The sequence below is a fragment of the Bison bison genome, unplaced genomic scaffold (assembly GCF_000754665.1).
Source record: "Bison bison bison isolate TAMUID 2011002044 unplaced genomic scaffold, Bison_UMD1.0 scf7180017864300, whole genome shotgun sequence".
Lineage (NCBI taxonomy): Eukaryota > Metazoa > Chordata > Mammalia > Artiodactyla > Bovidae > Bison > Bison bison.
This window is the reverse complement of record NW_011494872.1, coordinates 1,470,381-1,494,607: the sequence shown is the minus strand read 5'-3', so window position 1 is coordinate 1,494,607 and position 24,227 is coordinate 1,470,381. Positions and strand designations below refer to the sequence as shown.

The 24,227-nt window shown below is 40.7% G+C and overlaps 1 protein-coding gene across 1 annotated transcript in view; it reads left to right on the top strand.

Annotated features, from left to right (window-relative positions):
• The window catches only part of KCNQ5 (potassium voltage-gated channel, KQT-like subfamily, member 5), a 248,204-nt gene that overhangs the window by 27,107 nt on the left and 196,870 nt on the right, over window positions 1-24,227 (top strand). The window contains exon 3 of the mRNA XM_010851279.1: window positions 3,153-3,243. Within this exon, the coding sequence (XP_010849581.1) occupies window positions 3,153-3,243 (91 nt within the window). The remainder of the gene's footprint in view (window positions 1-3,152; window positions 3,244-24,227) is intronic.

Genomic DNA, 24,227 nt, shown 5'->3' with positions numbered 1-24,227 from the left:
AAATGAAGTTGCAAGAATGACTTGCTTTACACTTTTCATGAACCACCAAAGAATAAGCTAGCTAGAAGGAGTTCACTAACTCTACCCTGTTGATTAATTAGTGAGTTTTGGTGATGCTTGCACCTGGCCTTCACCCACGCAGTTGAATGGCCTAGACCATCCCTTTCCCCAGCCACACAACCGTAGTGCAGACCAACCCTCCTGGGCCTTCAGGGCTCGTTTCAGTCCTTACCTGCTCCAAGAAGTCTTCCCAAACCCCAGGTCTGACTCTGTAGGTATACCACCTGTGCAGTCTCATGGAGCCCAGAACTGAAGGGTGCCACACTTGGTGTCACGCTCCACTGTCATTGCCTTGAAATTCTTCCTAATCTTTAACAAAGGGTCCCCACGTGTTCACTTTGCACCAACACCACAAACTAAGTAACCAGTCTCGTGCGATTCCTCCTGTCCCGTATGCTCCTGTCATCCCCTGCATCTTCCCTATCTTTGCAGTCATCACTCAGAATTTTCACTTACTTTTTACATCTGTTTGCTACCCTGTATGCCTCAACAGATCATAAACTCTGCAAAGGCAGGAAAAGAAAGTCTTGTTTATTGTTATATCCCTGTGACTCAGCCTAGTATCATATGCATAATCAGTATTTGCTGACTGGACAAGTGGATGAATGGTTGAAGGAAGGAAGGAATTCGGGGATTAATAAATGTATGTGTTCATCCATACCCTCTTGGGCAGCCAGAGCAGTGGAAGTCATTGGTTTTCTGTCTTCAGCTGGGCTCCCATAGAAATAACAGATTTCTAGTACAGAAACTACTCTTGTTAAAAAGGAGGGTAAGATCAGCTCAAGAGAGAAAATGGGCAAAGCACTGACATGAAGGCAAAAGATTAAGCAACACCCAGCTGTTAATGAAGAAGGCACTCACAAAAGGACTAGTGATGTAGGTCTGTTTTGAAAATACACATGGGGGTCATGAAGCCACTATGGAGATGCTCTTGGAGGAGACGGTGTCTTAGTGACTGAGTCATCCCCTGCCTGCTTCTCTGCATGTTTTCTGCTCACCCTGGACTCGGGAGGCATCTCTAGATAGCAGTCACTCACCAGAGGGAAACATCTGTCACTGTCTGTATTTGATGCCATATCATTCTCCGAACTACTTTAGTGATCCCTGGGTTTCCAGGTGTAGGTGTGCTGGAATTTGATTTCTAGTTTACGATTCCCAGTCTTTTAGAGCCAATTTATAGTAAAATTGGAAGAATCCTGAATCATGAAGTACATGCGTCAAAAGTATGATGAGTGGTTATTAACTCAGATACCAAGTTTTCTCCCTAGTAGCGTCCTTCCCTGAAGCCCTTCTTGAAGGCTTCTGCTATTCAGAATGGTAACTACTTCCTTCTCAGCGGGAAGAGAGAGAGAAGTCCCCCCACTTCCAACTCCAAGAGTCTTGCCAGACCATCACTGCTATCCTCCCTGCTCCTCAGCAACACTGCACGGTGACTCCAGGACAGACAGTGCTCGAACCCTCTTCCTGCTAAATAGCCTGGGATGAGTCACAAAATGTTCCTAATTCTCAGTTTTCATGTCTACAAAACAGGGACAATGAGATTTCTACTCCATAAATTTGAGAGGATAATGTGGAAAGTGCATGTGAAAGGGACTTAGCACAGTGTCTCCCTTATAGGAAACCCTCTGAATGTAAGTAATTATCAGCAGACCCACTTCACTTCTGCACCGAAATGGATGTATAGAAATAAGGAATGCTTGGTATCAATCAGGAGTCAGCAAATTTTCCTCTAAAGGCTAGAGAGTAAACATTCCAGCCTCGTGCTTAGAACACAAATCTCAGTTCTGGAGTTTTGCATGAATGCAGCCATAGGCAATACACAAGTGAATGAGTGTGGCTGTAGGGGCCAGATTTGTCCCCTGTCCCTAAGTCACCAATCCCTGGCTTTGAACTCTTGGGAGCCCCAGTCAAGTGTAATAGAAAGACATGCAGATTTATCAGAGGAAGACAAGAGGGGCCAAAGGCTAGATCCACGCGATGCTAAAGAACACAGAGCTGATGTTTTAAAGGAGATTGTTGAATAAGAGATGAAATTATGTGAGTCAGTCCTCTAGAATACAAAGAAATATTTCAGATTGCTATTATGTAGCAGTATTTTATGTTATCATTGCCTCATAAGTAGAAGGCAATACTTGGAAGCAGTTTTAATTTTGTTTCTCCACCACAATAAATTACAAGGAGAATCAGCAGTCGCTTATAATATTGTTAAAAGTTACAGGTCAGACAGGGTTTTCTGAAAACCACAATTTGGCAATATAGCTATATGACTTAGAGCAAGTAGCTCAGCTATTGGGATTTTTTTTTTTTTTTTAATTTCAGAATAAGTAAATTTTCAACGTTAAAACCAAGCCTGCCCGTTTTATTAGACATTTACTTTGGAAACTTGGTTTCCCACCCCAGGGCCCCAGAGGTTCAGTATTTCTAGGAATGAAAATGCCTGCAAATTGACTGCTAGACATGCTCCCTGTCACTACAGCACAAATGAAGCTGGGCAGGGGAACATTTCTGTAAGGGTTTGACCGGAAAGGAATGGAAAGCATGTGGGTAGCAGAAGTCACTTTCTGTTCTTATTATTAAAATAAAGAAATGACAAATGAGAATCCGGGAGCAATGTTGGACTCTAAAAAGGAGCCCATGGCTTAGTAACCACTCAGAACGCTTGACGGTTCACCAAAGCTGTTAAACAGAGGGGTGAGTCTGCTCCTTTAACAGCAGAGCGGCTACAGTTTGTGCTCCAAACAGGAAAGCAAAACACACTTCTGGGCCTTTCAGGATGCCTGCTCAGGAGAGCTCTTTGTAGGAAATTTACAGATTCCTAGCCGAGGGAGGACATTTAAGCATAGTACACAACACACACACACACACACACACACACACACCCCTCATCAATAAAGTTACAAAGGAGCCCCACATGCACTGGACATCACATTGTACTTTGATATTTTAAATGGCTAGCCGCTTTTAGAGCTTTTACAATTTAACCAATGTCAATTCAAATGGATCGTGTGCTTTATCCACTGGAAATGAGAAATTAAGTCTGTCATGCTGAGGCCAGGTTCTCATCAGATTTCTCTTATTTTGTTGTTTTGCAGTTTTCTCCTCGTCTTTGGTTGCTTGATTTTGTCAGTGTTTTCCACCATCCCTGAGCACACCAAATTGGCCTCAAGTTGCCTCTTGATTCTGGTAAGTGAAACATAAAAACAAATGTTTACATAAAGTTTACATAATGTGTGGACTGTCTATAATATTTATGCAATGCATTTTGTCCCACAAAAAGTTATCTCTAGAAAAAACAAGAGTTTCTGTGTAGTATAAAAGTCCCAAATGTCACTGAAACCTTTGCCTGCTCTTTTAATCTTTAGTTAGTCCTCTAGAATACATGGACATATTCCAGATTGCTGTTATGTAGCAGTGTCTTATGTGATTGTTGCCTCCTAAGTAGAAGGCAATACTTGGAAGCAGTTTTAATTATGTTTCTCCACCACAATAAATTACAAGGAGAATCAGCATCTATGCAGTCTCTCATAATATTGCTAAAAGTTACAGGTTAGAGAGTGTTTTCCGATAACCACAATTTGGCAATATAGCTCCTTAGAATTGGCCAAGAACTGTGAGGATATAGCACCTCATAAGAAAACAGAAGGCTTCATGCTCTTTTCAACCAACAGACTGTATTATGAATTTTGCTGCTAATGCAGTTACCTGGTGAGAAATTCTATAGTTTGCTCTGTTTCCATTATGCTGTCAATCCTCAACCAGAAAGAATTGCTCAATTCATTTTAAAATGGAAAAATACCACAAGATATTTTAGTCTGAATTATTCTGGGCCTTTTCAGCTCTTATCCGTTCTATTACAACTGAGCTATGGTACTGTATACTTAAATCACAGCTGATTGAAAGTTTGGTTCATTTACATCCATTTTGACCTACTCACCATGTCCCAGAGTATCAGACTTGACAGTGTCAGAACTGTCTGAATGAGCTATAAATTGGAACAACTTACTTTTCCATAACATTTGGTGGACTAGAGAGGGAAAGAGAGAAAGAGGAGGGTGGAGTAAGATGAGTGTGTGCCCTAATAAACAGAAATTGGTTATGCACAGCAATGAACATTTTACAAAGGAGAGTACTTTTACCTTGAAGCCAGAAAGTGAAAGGTGTCAACTCATATAACCTGGAGAGCTGCTCTTTTCTTTGCCCTGTCAGAGACTGGTTTATGCATGGAGTTACCAAGACTTGATCCAGACTCCATCCTACATGAAAGAGAAATCACTTTCGAACTTAGAATGAATCTTTTCCCATTTGTTTCCATACAAATTGTACTCAGCAATATATTACTAACATCAAGGTTACTATTTCAAAGCCCAGGCAGACAACAAATAGACTAAAGAGCCCACTGGGGATTTGTTCCATTTCCAGGGGTTCCACTGGGGTAGAAAGTGGGCTTTTAGCTTCATACACCAAATGGTCTGAGCAATTCAGTCCTTGCTAAAGAGTTTCTAAATAGTTCAAAGAAACCTATGTTATTAAAAAGGCAAAAGCTGGTTAATATCATGATTTTTAAAATTTCCTGAGCAGTAGAAAACTAACCAGAGTTCAGTAACTAAAGTATATGTGAATATATAAAAATATAGATGTTTTATACCTCCCATTGTTTTTTTGCCAGTTTTATTGAGATATATTGACATATACTGTGTAAGCTGAAGTATATAGTGTGATGATTGTATATACATATATATTGCAAAATGACTACCACATAAACTTAGTTAACACTTCATAAGTTCACATGGTTACCATTGTGTGTGTGTGTGTGTGTGTGTGTGTGTGTGAGATGAGAATGCTTAAGATCTACTCCTTTATCAACATTCAAATATACAGTACAGCATATTACCTACAGCCACCATGCTGCGCGTTAGACCCTCAGAACTCATTTGTCTTGTAATAGGGAGCTCATAGCCTTTGAGCATCTTCACCCATCTCCCCCACCCTGCCTGCACAGTCACCAGGCTACTCTGTTTCTATGAGGTCAGGGGTTTTTGACTTTTAGATCCCACATGTGAGTGAGATCATACCATATTCTCTGTCTCACTTATTTCACTTAGCATAAGAACAATCCATGCTGTCACAATGGCAAGATTTCTTTTTATGGCTGAATATTATTCCATTTCACATGTGTATGTGTCATGGATAGATAGTTTCCATGTCTTGGCTGCAATGAATATGGGGGTGCAGAGGTCTCTTTGAGATCTTAATTCCATTTCCTTCAGATAAATACCCAGGAGTAGGATAGCTGCATCATATGGTAATTCTGGTTTTGGTTTTATAAGGAAACATCACACTGTTTTCCACAGTGGCTACACCAATTCTGCATTCCCACCAACTGTGTAGGAGGGTTCCCTTTCCTCCACATTCTCCTCAACACTGATCCCTCGATTTTTAATGCAGCCATTCTCACAGGTGTGAGGTGAAATCTTATTGTGATTTTGATTTGCATTTCCCTGAGGATTAGTGATGTCAAGGGCCTTTTTGTGTACCCATTGGCCGTTGATAAGTCTTCTTTTATCCCTCAGTCTTTTTTTTTTTTTTTCTCTAATTCCCTTGTTTTTAATCAAGTCTATTAAGATACAATTTACACAGAACAATCATCATGCATTTTAAGTGTCTACTTTCGTGAGTTTTGACAAACACCTGTTGTTTGTCACGTGTATTCGTTTCTTAGGGCTGTATAACAAAGTGTGTCATATACATGAAATTATATATATCATTGTGTTGAGTGAAAGAAAGAGGTATTATATAGTCTTGTGTTTGGCTTCTTATACTCAACATGATAGTTTTGATATTCATTTGTATGTTTTTTAATTGAAGTATAGTTGATTTGCAATGTTCTGTTGGTTCTGGTGTATAGCAAAATGATTCCAATATACATTTTTTTCCTATATTCTCTTCTATTGTGGTTTATTAGAGTGTGTTGAATATAGTTCCCTGTGCTATACAACAAGTAGGACCTTATTGTTTATTTTGTCTATGGTAGTTGGTATCTGCTGATCCCAAACTCCTAATCTATCCCGCTCCCCACTCCCCATCTCCTTGGATAACCATAAGTTTGTTTTCTATGTCTATGAGTCTGTTTCTGTTTTGTAAATAAGTTCATTTATATCATATTTTAGATTACACATATAAGCAATATCATATGATATTTCTCTGACTTACTTCACTTAGTACGATAATCTCTGAGTGCATCTATTTTGCTGCAAATGACATTACTTTATTCTTTTTTATGGTTATACTATTTCATTGTATACATGAACTACATCTTCTTTATCCATTCATGTGTTAATGGACACAGGTTGCTTCCGTATTCTGGCTATTGTAAATAGTGCTGTCCTGAACATTAAGGTGCATGTATCTTTTTGAATTACATTTTCCTCCAGATAGGAGTGAGATTGCTGAATCATATGGTAGTTCTATTTTTAGTTTTTTAAGAAACTTCCATGCTGTTTTCCGTAATGGCTGCACCAATTTACATTCCCACCAAGAGTGTAGGAGTATCCCTCAGTCTCAAATGCCTGCAGCTCTGACAAAGTTGAAACCAGTCCTTTTCTGTGTGTGTCCCCAGATCCTTGCTGCCCCTTCACCACTGCTCAACTCGCCGGTTGACAACGAAGGGAAAGCTTTAACAGCCATGAGCACAGTCATCAGGCACATTTACCAGGGAACTATAGCAGTCAAAATCTGTTTCCTTCCTCACCAAACACAGGTGGTTATTGTGCACATGAGCCAGGCCTAAAGTGGGCATCAGAGTCACTTCTGGTTGGAGGGACAAGTCTGTGTAAAGAGCTGCTGTAATGTACAGTTTGTGGTGAGAAAACTCTTGCAAAGATACTTTTTTTTTTTACTATTAGGAAAGCATGATACGTTCCCAAATGCATCCCTTTTCAAATATTCCTGGTTCATTGGCCCCCATCAGGCCCCAGTGCATGTGGAAGTGGAGTGACCATCATATTTGGTGCCTTCTTTGCACTGAGCTCAGCACTGGGGTTTAATCCTCACAACAGCTTTATGAAGCAGGTGATGTTACTACCCATTTTTAACAGACGAGGAAATGAAGGCATAGAGAAGTGATTCCCTAAAATTACTCAGCTAAAAAGTGTTAGAAGTGGAATTTGGAGTCCTGACTCCAGAGTCTACATCATGCTCTTCATTCTGGGCTCCGTGGTCCCCATTTGGCTTGTAATCAAGGCCAGTAAGTTATAGGTTTACACGCAGCAGGGGAGTGCAGTTCTGGGTGACAACAGAACCTATGAGCTCAAGAGAACAGAGCAAAGCACCAAGGACAACAAAAAGCTGGTGTTGTTTTCCTGTGCTCTGTAAATTTTTCAGAACTGAAATGGAACTAGCATTTAACTACCTTTCACATATCAGGCTCACTGATTTCTTATTAAAGCATACGACATTTTTGAAAACTTGCGATATGAGCATCATTCTTCCCGTTTTACCACACTAAGTATAAGGCAGAGCTCAGGCTGCGCCCCAGACCCGGCTGCCACCTCGCACTCTCTTCCCCCTCAGTTGAGACCAACAGGTCAGCCCAGTGAGTCTGGCGTCGCTCAGGGCAGCTTTACCATCCAAGCCTTCCCTGTGGTTCCACATATGCCAAGAGTGAGTCCTGAAACCCTTTTATTTAGGTTAAGTTCATTTCTTTTTTCTTAAAGAGTCTGTTTACAAAGCTGTCACAAACGGGAGTATCCCTTCACACCACTAGCAGTGCTTTGTATCAAGAATTACAAATCCGAATTTGTGAACAATCAACAGCTCCCATCTGGCGTGCCAACAGTCCCGGCTCCTTTGTGCAGATGACCTGAGCACCTGTTGGTGAATGGAGCTCTCCTATTTTCAGTTAAACTAGTGTGGAAAGTTTTGTTCAAGTTTGTATGTTTCTGCATCTATATCTCACCTTCTTAATAGCAATGCTGCTTGGAGCCCAATTCCTCTCTATTGGATAACCTCTTGTCTTCCACATTAAAGTATTCATTTTGGCCTTTAAATGTAAACTCTTCAACATGTTGATGATTTGTATATATTTCCTGTGACATCCTCCCCTGATGACCTCTCCTCTTAATGAAAATGATGTATATCGTTTGCAAAATGTTCATTGAAGGTGGTCATTTCTAAGATGGCTGACACATATGCAGTAAAAAGAACGTCATTATTAGTTTCAGCAAGAAGAGAATGTCTCAGTGTATTTGCTCCTCTGCCCTCCTGCTGGAGAAGGAAATGGCACCCCACTCCAGTACTCTTGCCTGGAAAATCCCATGGATGGAGGAACCTAGTAGGCTACAGTCCATGGGGTTGCCAAGAGTAGGACACCACTGAGCAAGTTCACTTTCACTTTCCTCCCGCTGTGTGGGTAGGACTTCCAACCACAATGGATTGTGCTGAGCATCTGAACAAGACTCATACACACAGTCAGAGATCCAGGCTTTCCCAAACATCTGGCTGTTTGGCACCTTCTGGATAGAGCATATGCATATTTGCTGGTTGTGCTCTGTGTCACAAAGCAAACATGGGTTTGCTGTTTCTGTGCACAATGAATCAGTTCCTGAAATGTGTACAAATCCAATTTAGGCAGATCTAATTATATCTTCAATGCACTAGTGGAGCTTACTATTTAAAGAAAATCTGTAGTGAATCCTTTTGTAAAGTGAAGAGTCCCCTTGAAAAGCTAATAAGTACATAATTAATCTGTGTTACATGTTTGTTTTCTTCCTCTAATGTGGGTACATGTGGGTTTTGTTTTTTTTTTTTTAATCACTGTAAACTACCCATTATATAACACGGTACTGAAGATTAGATATGTTGCTACCATTTCCCATCTATCCTACTGGCAGAAGGAAAGTCAGCCCCAGAAACATTTACCAGTCCTTCCAAAGTAGAAAGGCTTGCACATAAAATTACGTAGATTTGATGTACAAGATGACATTGCATCTTTACATTTAAAGGCTGGCATGGACATTGTAAAACAGGATAACAACGTCAGGAAAAGGATCCATTCGAAGGTCTTCAGTCTTCTGTGGATAGAAGATGTGAAATGATCAAAAGTGAGGAATGAGCAATGCTCCTTTCTGTTTATCACATCCCTGTCATGTACTGCAGAAAGCAAGCAGAAGATCCCAAGGAACATTGAAAACTGCAATTATTTTCCTTTGCTTGTCTTTCATCAAGGCAAACGCAAATAAACTTTAAATGATTCATGGGGACTAATGACCCTCATCAATCTGCTGATGACTGAAAAGAAAATGCAGGAGCAGTTTACACCTACACGGAATCTTCACCGAGGATAATAACAGAGTAGGCGAGGCACTCTGTGAAACGTACTTCAGATTCAGAGGGAAGAGTTGTTCAAGTTGAAGATAATGGAATTATGCCTAATCAAGACCATGTCTCCACCCACAACTAAGGCAGCCAAGACCTTCCACACTCCCAGCGTGAGATGTGGATGCCGGGGTCTTCACCAGGGTGTCCAGTGTGTGTCACAGACCTGCTCCACGCGGCTCTGTGTCTTGACATAATGAGCAGCCCTGAGCCAGGCCGCTCTGATGCCAGCAGCTATGTCCTCTAATCACAGAAGCTTACTCAGCAGGAAGAGTGGTGGGGAACATGGTGGTGTTGGAAGCAGTAGAGGGTGGCTAGAAAATAGCAGAGTCCAGGAAGGGTGGCAACTTGTCTTACCATGGTCCCAGGCTTCAATATTTTCCATCGTTTGAAACCTGCTCGGACACCTCCTCCTGTGGAGAATGAACGGGCTCTTCCCTCTGACCTCCTGCAGCACCCGAGTCTGAAGGTGTGTCTCCTCCCTTCTCCATGGATGCCAGAGTGTTTCCGCAGCTCCCAGCGTGGATGAGGTTTTGAGGGGGAAGATCGGGGTACAACAGTAAGCAAAACAGCAAAATCTCTGTCCTCATGGAAAATATAGAGTAGACAAGTTAACAAAACAAGTGTTAAAAATAACAGTAGGGAAAAAAGGGAATAGGTAATTACGGAGTGTTTCAATTGTGTGTTCATACAGGTCTGCCAAGAAGGGTAGACTCGCACCAGAGGCTGCAGTGAGGTGAGGCAGCCAGCCCTGCAGGGATTAGAGGAAAGAGCTTTCCAGGTGGATGGAGCGGGGAGGGTAAAAGCCCCAGCAGGACTTCACCTGCTGAGCCTCAGGAGGGTAAGAGGACCAGGCCAGCTGAGGGAGAGTGATGTAGGCTGGGGAAACTGAGGCATCATGGGCTCTAACTCAGCAGCAATGCTGAGTAAAGTGGGATCTGGTGGCAAATTATCAAGAAATCTTCTTTGATGAGAGAAGACGGCTGATGGTTTAACTGCACAAGATTAATGTTGAAATGTTGCTCTCTCGTGGATATGGCACCAAAATTAAACCCTGATGCAGTTCCTGACTTAAAAGAACTGGATGGAGCAGGGGAGTCACAAAGGGGCAGCCCTCTGGGAACCATCGGCATCGTTTGTGGAAAACCTAATGGAAAATAACAGAAAACCTAATAGACTACAAGGCAGAAGTGAGGTCTGATAAGCCCAAGGTAGGGGTTGACTGGAACCAAAGACGTGGCCCCTAGATGAATAAGAATTGCAAATCCTGTGTGGTTGGACAGGGCCCCGCAGACAGTTGTGGGAGAACCAAGACTCTCTGCCGCTTGCAGGGTACACCCCGTTTCAGATGCTCCCTGCCTGTCTAGGCTCTTCATCTGCCCTTGGTCTCCTCACTGTCTCTGTGGCTTAGACTCACATCTTCCTTTGACCTGTGTACCCCAGTTCTGGATGTTCCATTTGGTCTCTGATCCTGTATAATTCCACAGATTTCCAGAAATTTCCCTGGATCCTACCTCCCTCCTGTCCTCATTGCTCCAGGCCTGGTGCCTTAATTCACTGCAGTTTTAATTCAGATAAATGTGAAGTGCTTCCTACCTTCCAGCCCAGTGACTGGAGTCCCAGACATGAGTTAACACCACCCTGACCTAGTGGCAGACCCGTTAGCGTATTCCTGTCTACAGCCTCTGACTAATAGAGGGAAAATGAAAAGCCTTGAGATCATGGATCTATAAAAAATAAATGATGAAACTAGGAGATGAAAGAAAAATGGGTTAATTTGACATTTTTTAATACCCACTTAAGATATTTGGCCACCTGATGGGAAGAACTGGCTCATTTGAAAAGACCCTGATGCTGGAAAAGATTGAAGGCAGGAGGAGAAGGGGACAACAGAGGATGAGAAGGTTGGATGGCATCACTGACTCAATGAACATGAGTTTGAGTAAACTCTGGGAGTTAGCAATGGACAGAGAAGCCTGGCGTGCTGCAGTCCATGGGGTCACAAAGAGTCAGACACAACTGAATGACTGAACTGAACTGAAGATATATGGACATGAGAGAATAAATCTATCTCAAGTCATTGATTTCTCATGAAAGTCACAGATAAGATTACCAAAAGCTACTTTCAATATAGGTCTACTGATCACCCGTACATGGGGAATTTGGGTTTGGAACTATATAAACCCAAAGCTGTTCCCATGCAACCTACCTCCCACTCAGATATTGAATATTGAGTTGGAATATGAGGGTCTTCTTTACCCTGCAGGCCTACATCAGGGGTCACAATTAAGGTAAAAAGACACATCAGTGCTTTTGCAAAGTAGAGAAAAAATTTCCAAGCTGTAAATGGCCGTTTGACAAACAGCATTACAGGCTGGATTCCAGGAGAAGGCTGCAGGCCTGACTTCCTCTGGGGCTGGAAATCATAATGAATCCACAGATCATAATGGAAATGGAAAACAGAAGTGAGACTTGCAGGTGTCACAGGCCCTCCAGCTGTGCCTTACCGGAGGCTGCAGGCAATTTGTGCTGAAGGGAGAAGCCTAGAAGCCCTCCTCCCAGGAGCCAAAGCACCTCAACAAAGATGCCCTTGGGAGGGGCCCAGACTGAGGGGAGCACCAGCCCTGGGTGGTCAGGCAGGAGAGAGGACTCACTCTGGCCCCCACTCCCCACCCCGGACTCTCCTGAACTTTATTTTCTTAAATCAGATGGAATCAGGTACTTATCACCATCAAATGCAGCCTTCAAAGTAAAGAACAGGGACTTCCCTGGTGACTCAGTGGTAAAGAATCCTCCTTGCAATGCAGCAGACACGAGTTCAATCCCTGATCTGTGAAGATCCCACACACCACAGAGCAACTACACCCGTGCACCACTGCTTCTGAGACCACACTCTAGAGCCTGCAAGCTTCAATTACTGAGCTTGCACACTGCGACTACTGAAGCCTGTGCACCTAGAGCTTGTGCTCAGCAACAAGAGAAGCCACCACCGTGAGAACACCGTGCACCACAACGGAGAGTGGCCCCTGCTCTGCGCAACTAGAGAAAGCCTGTGCTCAGCAACGAAGACCCAGTGCAACCAAAAATAAAGAAAGAAAAATTAAAATTAAAAAAAGAAGAGAACAATCCCAGCCTGATCAGAGGGCATCGTGCACACTGCAGGCAGAAGATGGGGAGCCTCCTGCTCTTTGGCCTCTTCGAGATCATGATGGTAATAACTGGGGAACTTGTGACTTGATTACACATCTGTGAGTATGGGGCCCCACTTGTTCAACCCATCTGGGTCTCTCCTGCAAGCTCCTTCCTCAGTCACTTTCTGGCTTTGGCCTGGGGTCCCCTGCAGTGGATAATTGTGTCCTCAGGGTCACTGTAGCCAGGCAGGGATGAGCATGCTCCCCGCCACCCCACCCCATTCAGGCAGGCAATGTGTGAGCAGGTTGTGAGGCTTGTCTGTTCATAAAGCCCAGTAAAAGAACTGTAGGCTGGAGTCAGAAACAGGCAACATTCAGCTGGGCTGTTCAGAGGACAAATGATTCCTTAAGGCCCCTCTGCATCCTGAAGGACATCTTGACCTAAAGCTGCTCATCTATCCATTCACCCATTTATTCACCCATATGGAATATTCACTCAGCACCTCCTGGGAATGCTCTGAGCCAGAGGGACTATCCATGTCACATGCCAGCTGTATACTTGACACTTACAGTCCCCACCCTGTCTGTCGAAGTTCCTCAAAACCATTTTTCTACTTAAATCAGGTGGAGAGTTTTGAGTATTATGCATATGCAGTTCTCTTTCTTCACAGTCCCATGATGCAAATTGCCTCAAATGTGATGATCAATTGGAGAAGGTTATGGCAACCCATAACTTGGGTTGGCAACTCACGTCCACAGAGAATCCCATGGACAGAGGAGCCTGGCAGGCTGTCGTCCATAGGGTCACAGAGAGTCAGACACGGCCGAAGCGACTTAGCAGGTGATGATCAATTGGGTAATGATGTCAGTGTAACATGAAATTTAAAGATGAGTTTTCCTAAATAGCAGCAGCTGAACATAGAGAAGATCCCCTGGAGTAGGAAACAGCACCCCACTCCAGTATTCTTGCCTGGGAAATTCCATGGACAGAGGAACCTGGTGGACTACATTCCATGGGATCACAGAGTTGAACACCACAGAACACACACCCACACACTCATGCATGAGTGTAAAGCACATTATCTGGGCTGAATACAGCGAGCCTGGAGGGGTGGGGTCACATTGTTCTTTGTTTTGGACACTTGCTCTGCCTTGGAAGTGCACGTAGTATGATTCTCTCCAGTCTGTGCAACCACACAAAAGAAAAGTGATCCATCTTTAGCACCATATTTTGTGAGAAGCCTGCACCTCTCTCCCTGTGCCTTGTGATGTGGGGCCCTTGTCTCCAAAGCCAGTGGACTGCACCCTCCCAACACCCCCCCTCAGGCTCTCTCCACACTGATGTGAGTGAGGGCCAGGACTTTCACAGCATCTCTCTGATAGAACTTGACATGTCTTTTAAACCATACTGGTATCTTATTAGGATTGTTGTTTATGTTAAATCTCTATTGAGAAAGTTCCATAGGCTCAGAGTGGTTTACCCTAGTGCTATGTTTTTAATTAATTTATTTTTTATTGAAGGATAACTGATTTACAGAATTTGGCTGTTTTCTGTCTTGAGAAAGAAGAATGGAACTGGAGCAATCAAGCTTCCTGACTTCAGGTTATACTAAAAAGCTATAGTCATCAAGACCATATTGTACTGACACAAAAACAGAAATATAGACCAATGGAACAAGATAGAAAGCCCTAGCTCTATTTTTATCATAAAGCCTGATTTTTTTATGGAGCAAGGTTACCTAAAACCTGGGTTTTCATCAATGCGTTTATTCTTTAAATGATGTATAGGTGATTTACAATGTTGCATTAGAGTCAGTTCAGTTCAGTTGCTCAGTCTTGTCCGACTCTCTGCGACTCCATGGACTGCAGCACACCAGGCCTCCCTGTCCATCACCAACTGCCAGAGTTTACTGAAATTCATGTTCATTGTGTCAGTGATGCCATCCAACCATCTCATCGTCTGTCATCCCCTTCTCCTCCCGCCCTCAATCTTTCCCAGCATCAGGGTCTTTTCCAGTGAGTCGGTTCTTCACATCAGGTGGCCAAAGTATTAGAGTTTCAGTTCGGTATCAGTCCTTCCAATGCATATTCAGGACTGATTTCCTTTGGGATTGACTGGCTGGATCTCCTTGCAGTCCAAGGGACTCTCAAGAGTCTTCTCCAACACCGTGGTTCAAAAGCATCAATTCTTCAGTGCTCAACTTCCCTGGTGGCTCAGAGGGTAAAGCATCTGCCTGGAATGCGGGAGACCTGGGTTCGATCCCTGGGTCGCGAAGATTCCCTGGAGAAGGAAATGGCAACCCACTCCAGTATTCTTGCCTGGAGAATCCCATGGAGGGAGGAGCCTGGTAGGGAAGAGTTGGACACGACTGAGCGACTTCACTTTCAGCTTTCTTTATGGTCCAACTCTCACATCCATACATGACTATTGGAAAAACCATAGCTTTGACCAGATGAACCTTTGTTGGTAGAGTAATGCATTAGTTTCGAGTGTACTGCAAAATGTTTCAGGATTCAGTTATGTTATATATATATACATATATGTGTGTGTGTGTGCATGTGTGTGTATAGACATATATATTATTCTTTTCATTATGTTTGTTATAGGATGTTGAATATAATTCCCTGTGTTATACAATAAGTCTTTGTTGTTAATCTATTTTACATATAATAGTGTATATATGTTAATCCCAAATTCCCAATTTATCCCTCCTCCTCTTTTCTCCTTTATAACCATAAGTTTGTTTTCTATCTGTGAGTCAGTTTCTGTTTTATAAGTAAGTTCATCTGTATCACTTTTTAGATTCCACATATAAGTGATATCATATAACTAAGTCTTTTTCTTTCTGACTTACTTCACTTGGGATCATAATCCCGAGGTCCATCCAAGTTGCTGCAAATGACATTATTTCATTCTTTTTCATGGCTGAATAGTATTTCATTGTATATATGCACCACATCTTCTTTATCCATTCCTCTGTCAATGGACATTTAGGTTGATTCCATGTCTTGGCTATTGTCAGTAGTGATGCTTTGAACATAAGGGTGCATGTATATTTTCGAACTAGAGTTTTCTCCACATTTGTGCCTAGAAGTGAGATCGCTAAATCATATGTTAGCTCTGTTTTTAGTTTTTTAAGGAAACTTCATCCCGTTCTCCATTGTGACTGCACCAATTTCTATTCCCAGCAACAGTGTAGGAGAGTTTATTTTTTTCCACATCTTATCCAGCATTTCATCAATGCATTTATTGCACTTTGGCAAAAAAGTTGGTATAAGTAGATGAGACTATCCATTTGCCAATCCAGAAGTACTTGATGCATTCTGCTTGATACTATGGTTGTTTTTTTTTTTTTTCAGTTTTATTTTTTTTTTTTAATTTTATTTTATTTTTAAACTTTACATAATTGTATTAGTTTTGCCAAATATCAAAATGAATCCGCTACAGGTATACATGTGTTCCAGTGAAAGGCATCAGTGTGTCCTTAAGTCATAGGATGACATGGGAGATGTCATTCTTAGGTCACATAAACCAGAAGGATAAAAACCTGTGTCAGATGATGGTTTATTCTTCATCCAAAGTGTCTTCTTCTCCCTTTTCTCAAGCTATATTAAATCTTTAAGCTCTACAAACCTGTTCATGAAAGGTTCACAATTTTTTTAATTAGTCAATTTTAATCAAGGAAATTTGTATGCAGTTTAGATAGAAAAATAATGTTTCTGCAACATTTCTGAAACAAATTTTAAGACTGTTATAATAGAGAAAGTTGAGAATATTTTATTTAGAATATAAGACAATTTGATTTAATAACAATAAACCTAATGTTTCACATTAACTCTATGGATTTTGACACCTTCTCAGTATGTAAAATCTACAACATTTGTGTTCTATCTTTTTCTGTCTTTAACATAAAGTAAAATTCCAAATAATTTTTAGACTTAGAAGATGCAGTTCTTAACCTTGCCACACATGACCTTCTTCCCACATCTCTCTGGTCCTTCCTGTTTCTCTAGGCTTATTTCCACATGGATTACCCTTAAAGGTGCCCACACAAGCAGCATCATGTGTATGCATACCTGTGTGCATGTGTGTAAACACTCACACACTCATTCACAGTCACACTTTACACTCAAGCAATAGCGAACCATTCACGCTTTCCAAGAACACTGCCTCTGTATTTTCATAAATGGATTTTTTCTACTTGAAAGCCCAGTTTATACAACTTCCCTGTTCTACCACCACCATAGTAATTCTTACTCATCTGTTAGGTCTCACTCCCACTCCCTGGAAGTTTTCCCTGACCTGCCCTCCCCAGGAATTGTTACATTTCCTTCCTCTGTGTTCTGGGATGCAGAACAGCTCCCAGAAGACAGGTTATAGCAGTGGATGGTCAATAACAGCATTCCTTGTATCCAGGATGATCATCAATTTCCAAACATTTCATTTCTGCTAGACAGAAAACTACCTAAAAATTGGGACCATATGTTAGTCTCTGTATTTCCTAGTTTGTACCACAAGGCCTAGCAAGTAGCGAGTGCTCAAAAAACGTGTGACCCAGCTGCCTAGCCCAAAGAAGTTGGAAATATACTCCACATGCAGCCTGTTTTGTCAGCTCTATAGCATTATCATGATTTTTTTTTTTTTTTGCTTATTTGTGACTGTGGTTTCTGTCCCCAGAATGCAGGCTCCGTAAGAATGGGTCTTGCCCTGTTCATCACTCCCACCCCAATGTCTGGAACAAAAAGGTGCTCAATGACTGGGAGAAAAAAAGGTTCAAAATAAAACTATCAACTATGCAAAACAAATGACTAGATCCAGATATTAGTGTATAAATTCAGTGCTTCCGTGAAGACATTAAAATACCCTGGCCCTAATTAATCTTTTAATTTTAGCAGTATAAAATTCCAAAAACAATTTTTCATCCTTTGGAAGATCTGTAAAGGCAAATATAATTAAGTAGTGTTGTGCACAAGTTTCAAGATCTAAAATAAAATGATTATTTGTTAACTTATGCCTCTTTCTTCCCCACTCATCCTCATCTTCTGCTGAGCTTCAGTTACCCTTCTGAATCTGGGATCATCAAATATTTATGTTATTACAACAAATACTCTTGCCTAATATCAAAGCAAGCTGATCACCAACATTAAAGAATAATCATATAATATGAGTCTGTAGCCAACATTAAAAATGAATAGGGTTATGTACTAAGAGAGAATTACTGCCATGACCCAGTCAGTTACTCAACACTAACATATTTTAATTATAAGTTCATTTACCAATGACTTGCTGCAGTCACTTCAGTCGTGTCTGACTCTGTGAGACCCCATAGATGGCAGCCCACCAGGCTCCTCTGTCCCTGGGATTCTCCAGGAAAGAACAAATGGAGTGGGGTGCCATTTCCTTCTCCAATGCAGGAGAGTGAAAAGTGAAAGTGAAGTCGCTCAGTCGTGTCCAACTCTTCGCAATCCCATGGACTGCAGCCTACCAGGCTCCTCCATCCATGGGATTTTCCAGGCAAGAGTATTGGAGTGGGGTGTCATTGCCTTCTCCATTTACCAATGACTTACTCCTTCACTAATGATCTTTAGAGGCAAAAGCAATAGGGACTAATGCCTCTAAACAGCTTCCTACGATAGTGTTTTAGATCAACTGCACCTATTCAAACTAAGATGTTTTCATCACTCTCTCCTAGACCTCATGCAAAGCATTATTTATATTTCACTTTTGACACAATTTTTTTAAACCATGCATTGAAAAAGCATTTCTTTAGTGTCTACTATGTTCTAGGCACTACACCCTGGTTTCCTCCCTAATCTCATTTGGATTATTCTGTTTTCTCCCATTTTTAACCTAAAGTAGAATTTTAAATAATATTGTGAATTAAAAGACCAAGTGTCTTGTCTGAAGAGAGAAAGAATCAAAAGTGAGTAAGAGAACAAAAAGTAAGCAGAATTAAAGATGATGTGAACCATAAATATGATGACATAATAGAAATGTGTAAAAGAACCACTGGTTACAACAGAGAATGTGACTGTTTCTCCACTGCAAGATGAGGAAGGCTCCAGAGGTGGGGACCTTTAAGTGAGATCTAGAGTCACAGAGATCTGAATCAGTCTGGCTAAATTCTTAGGGTTCAGGTAGACAGATAGAGCTCAGAGAAGGGCTAGAACCAGACAGAGAAGAACCTGGTTTTCTAAACTAAAGTCATTTGGAACTCATGCTGTAAGTGATGAAAACCATATGAGGTCTTTAAGCAGCTCAATAACCTCATCAAATTTGTTTTTGAGAAAAATAACTCTGCCTGCACCTTGGAGGGTCAGTGGAATAGGGAGGGAACACTGGAGGACAGAGCTGAGTGTAAAGGAGTGACCATAAGGTGAGAATATTATTGAAGCATTTAGGGATAAAATAGTACTATTGTCCCCATCTCTCAATGAAATGTTGAGTGCCCCAGATGTTAATGAAAGCATATGGCTTATTGATATGTGACTTAAATGTTGAAATCTTTGAGCATTGAGGAGCTCAGCAGTGCTGAGCTGTGCAAAGGAGGTAGTGGGTGACCCTGGCATGCAGGGTGCTTCTAGTATCTTAGCATCCTCAGGCTGGGGCATGTTAACACAAGTTGAATGTGCTTATTTGCTTTGGTGATTTTTTTTTCTATCTAATGGAAAGAGAACCCACTTAAATAATGATTTTGTTCATCTGAAATGTTAGTCATAAAAAGTGGCTAGTCACCACAGTTTTTAGAAATTTCCACCTTATAATTAAAAAAAAATAAAATTGTTGGTCATCAGTAGAAACATAAAAATGAATTCTGGCTCTTGTTAGGAACAAATCATATTGAAAATTTATTTTATGCCTCTATATTTCTGAATATTACAAAATGAAGAGAGAGTAATCCCTCATTTCAGATGGATTTTTCTTGGAGATTCTCCCAAGCAATTAATTTTTCTCTTTGGTTTTCCTCATCTTGCCTCCTGAAAATCCCAAAGTTTGATTTTTTAATTCCTAGCTATCTTTTGATGACAAAAAGCTTACACATATTCAGGTAAGCTAAAACTTTAAACAATTTTTTAAAATTATTTTCCTTTGAAATTGTTTTGATGATGCAGACGTTGATGCCAGTGACTAAACTCTTTTATTGATGTTTGTTGCTTAGTATGTGACCAAGACTTGATGTCAGAGGCTTAGGCATGCAGCAGAGCCTTGCAGCCAACAGGGATAAGGCCAGCCCATGCATACCAGCACACCACCATAGTTGATCCTACAACAAAAGAAGGGTCCATGCACCCCACAGAGGGAGGTAAAATTGCATAGTTTTAGAATGCATTACAAATGATCACCCACATAATCATATACATTTATAAAGGCATAGTTGTAAATAAACCTCACAGTAACCACAAACCAATAATCTATAACTGATACACATGCCAAAAATGGAGAGAGAGAGAAAGGACTTGAAACATAATACTGAGGATGGTCATTAAATCACAAAGAAAGAGAGCAAAGACGAAAAAAAGAAAAAACAAGAACTACAAAAAAAAAAAAAAAAACAATGAACAAATGGAAATAAATATATAGTCATCAATAACTACTTTAAATGTAAATAGAGTAAATGCTATACAATCAAAGTGGCTAAATGGATGCAAAACAAGACCCATATATATGCTGCCTTCAAGAGACTCACATCAGTTCTAAAGACACACGCAGACTGAAAGTGAAGAGGGTGGAAAAATGTACTTAATGCCAGTGGAAATGGAAATAAAACCTGGGTAGTAAAACTCATACAAGACAAAATAGACTTTAAAGCAAAGACTAACAGCAGAAAAGAAGGACATTACATGATGATAAAGGGATCAATCCAACAAGAAGCTGTAACAATTATAAATATATACGCACTCAAGAAAGGAGCAACTAATTACATAAAGTAAGTACTGACAAACATAAAGGGAGAAATTGAGAGTAATGACAGTAGGGAGACATTAACACTTCATTTACATTAATGGACAGATCATCCAGACAGAAAATTAATAGGGAAATATTGGCCTTTAATGACACATAAGATCACACAGACTTAATAGATATATGTGTGGAACATTTGACCAAAAGCATTAGAATACACATTTTCAAGTGTATATGGGACATTCTCCAAGATAGATCACATGCTAGAACACAAAAACTGTCTAAATAAATTTAAGAAAACGGAAATCATATCAAGCATCTTTTTGACAACAATGATACAAAAATAGAAATCAACTAGAAGAAAAAAAACTTCAAAAAGTTCAAACACATGGAGACTAAACAATATGCTACTGAACAACTAATGTGTCACTGAAAAAAATCAAGGACAAAATCAAAAAATACCTGGAGACAAAGGAAAATGATAATGCAAAAATTCAAAATCTGTGGGATTCAACAAAAGCAGTTTAAGAGGGAATTTTATACAAGCCTACCTAATGAAACAAAGATTAATGTATCCCAACCTGGTAAAGGCCATATAGAACCCTCAGTTCAGTTCAGTTCAGTTCAGTCACTCAGTCGTGTCTGATTCTTTGTGACCCCATGGACTGCAGCACACCAGGCCTCCCTGTCCATCACCAACTGCCAGAGCCTACTCAAACTCATGTCCATCACGTCAGTGATGCCATCCAACCATCTCATCCTCTGGCATCCCCTTCTCCTCCTGCCTTCAATCTTTCTCAGCACCAGGGTCTTTTCCAATGAGTTGGTTCTTCACATCAGGTGGCCAAAGTATTGGAGTTTCAGCTTCAGCATCAGTCCTTCCAATGAATATTCAGGACTGATTTCCTTTGGGATTGATTGGCTGGATCTCCTTTCAGTCCAGGGGACTCTCAAGAGTCTTCTGCAATACATCAAACCCACAGCTTTTACCATTTCCTCTATGATCAGGGACAAGATGAAGAAGCCCACTCTCACCACTTTTATTCAACATGGTATTGGCAGTCTAAGTCATACTAATCTGGTAAGAAAAAGAAATAAAAGGAATCCAGATGAGAAGGAAAAAGTAAAACTGTCACTGTTTAGAGATGTCATGATACTATAATTAGATTGGGCTTCCCTGTGACTCAGAGGGTAAAGCATCTGCCTGTGATGCGAAAGACCCAGGTTCGATCCCTGGGTCGGGAAGATCCCCTGGAGAAGGAATGGCAACCCACTCCATTATTCTTGCCTGGAGAATCCCATGGACAGAGGAGCCTGGTGGCCTACAGTCCATGGGGTCACAGTCAGACACAACTGAGCGACTATGCTTACACTTAACGCTTATGCTTATGCTTAATTAGACTATTCTAAGGAGGCCATCAAAAAAAAAAACTGTTAAAACTTAGCAATGAGTTCAGTAAATTTGCACGATACATGTTAAGGTATAGATATCTGTTGCATTTCTACACACTAACAATGAACTATACACAATACACTAACAATGAGCAAGCTCTGAGAGATGGTGATGGACAGGGAAGCCTGATGTGCTGCAGTCCATGGGGTCACAAAGAGATGGACATGACTGAGCGACTGAAATGAATGAACAATGAACTATCAGAAAGAGAAATTAAGAAAACAATCCCATTTTACAATAGCATCAAAAATAATAAAGTACTTATGAATAAATCTAACCAAGGAGAGAAAAGACCTGTACTAGGAAAACTATAAGATATTGATGAAAGAAACTTCAGATGACTGAAACAAATTAAATGATATACCTTGCTTATGGATTGGAAGAATTAATATTGTTAAAATGCCTGGACTACACAAAGCAATCTATAAATTCAGTAAAATCTCTATCAAAATTCTGATTAGCATGTTTCACAGAACTACTAATTCTAAAGTTTGTATGAAAGCACAAAGGCCCTGACTAACATAAACAATTTTGAGAAAGAAAAACAAAGCTAGAAGTATCACGTTCCCTCATTTCAAACTATACCTCAAAGCTACAGTAATCAAACAGTATGGTCCCAGCACAAAATCAGACACATAGATCAACAGAACAGAATAGAGAGCCCAGAAATGAACTTACAGTTATATGGTCAGTTAATCTACTCAAAAAAGGCAAACATAAGCAATAGGAATAAGACAACGTCTTCAAAAAATGGTTCTGGGAAAACTAGACAGCTACATGCACAAGAATCACAGCTACTTTCTCACACTATATACAAAAATAAACTCAAAATGAATGAGAGACTTAAATGTCAGACCTGGAAGCATAAAACTCCTGGAAGAAAACATAAGGAGTAAGTACTTTGACATCAATACTAGTAATATTCTTTGGATATGTCTCCTCCAACAAGGGAAACAAAAACAAAAATAAGCAAATAATAGATCAGACTAAAAAACTTCTGCATGGTGAGGGAAACAGTCAACAAAATGAAAGAACAGACTACTGAATGGAGAAGACATTCACAAATTATATGTCTGATAAGGGGTTAATATTCAAAATATACAAAGAACTCATACATCTCAATATCAGGAAAACAACCAACCAGGTTAAAAATTGGCAGAGTACCTGAATAGACATTTTCCAAAGAAGACATACAGAGGCCAACAGACACATGAAAAGATGCTCAACGTCACTAATCATGCTGCTGCTGCTGCTAAGTCGCTTCAGTCGTGTTCAACTCTGTGCAACCCCATAGATGGCAGCCCTCCAGACTCCCCCGTCCCTGGGATTCTCCAGGCAAGAACACTGGAGTGGGTTGCCATTTCCTTCTCCAATGCATTAAAGTGAAAAAAATAAAGTGAAGTCGCTCAGTCGTGTCCAACTCCTAGCGACCCCATGGACTGCAGCCCACCAGGCCCCTCCGTCCATGGGATTTTCCAGGCAAGAGTACTGGAGTGGGGTGCCATCGCCTTCTCCGCACTAATCATGAGGGAAATGCAAATCAAAACCACAATGATATCTCACCTCACAGCTGTCAAGATGGCCATCATCAAAAGACAATAGATGACAAGTGTTGTGTGAGGATGTGGAGAAAGGGGAACCTTAATGCAGTTTGGTTGAGAATGTAAATTAGTGCAGCCACTGTTGAAAACAGTATGCAGGGTCCTCAAAACATTAAAAGTAGAACTACCATGTAATCCAACAATTCCATTTCTAGGTATTTTTCCAAAGAAAGCAAAAACACTAATTCAAAAAGATACATGCACCATATGCTAATTCGTGGCATTGTTTATAATAGCCAAAATATAGAAGCAACCAAGTGTCCATTGATAGATGAATGGATAAATGTATGAGATAGATAAATGATAGCCAGATAAAGTAGATAGATATACACACAGTAGAATACTACTCAACTGTAAAAAAGAGAAGGAAGTCCTGCCTTTTGTGACAATTTGGATGAACATTGAAAGGATTGTGCTAAGTGAGATAAGTCAGGCTGAGAAAGACAAATACCATGTGATTTCACTTATATGTGGAATCTAAAAACAAAAGGGAGGAGGGTTCAGGATGGGGAGCACGTGTATACCTGTGGCGGATTCATTTTGATATTTGGCAAAACTAATACAATTATGTAAAGTTTAAAAATAAAATAAAATTTTAAAAAAAAAGAAACATTAAAAGAGCAGAAGCAAAAAAAAAAAAACAACAGAAGCAGACTCAGAGGAAAAACAGGTAGTCGCCAGAGAGGATGGCATTGGGGGATGAGTGA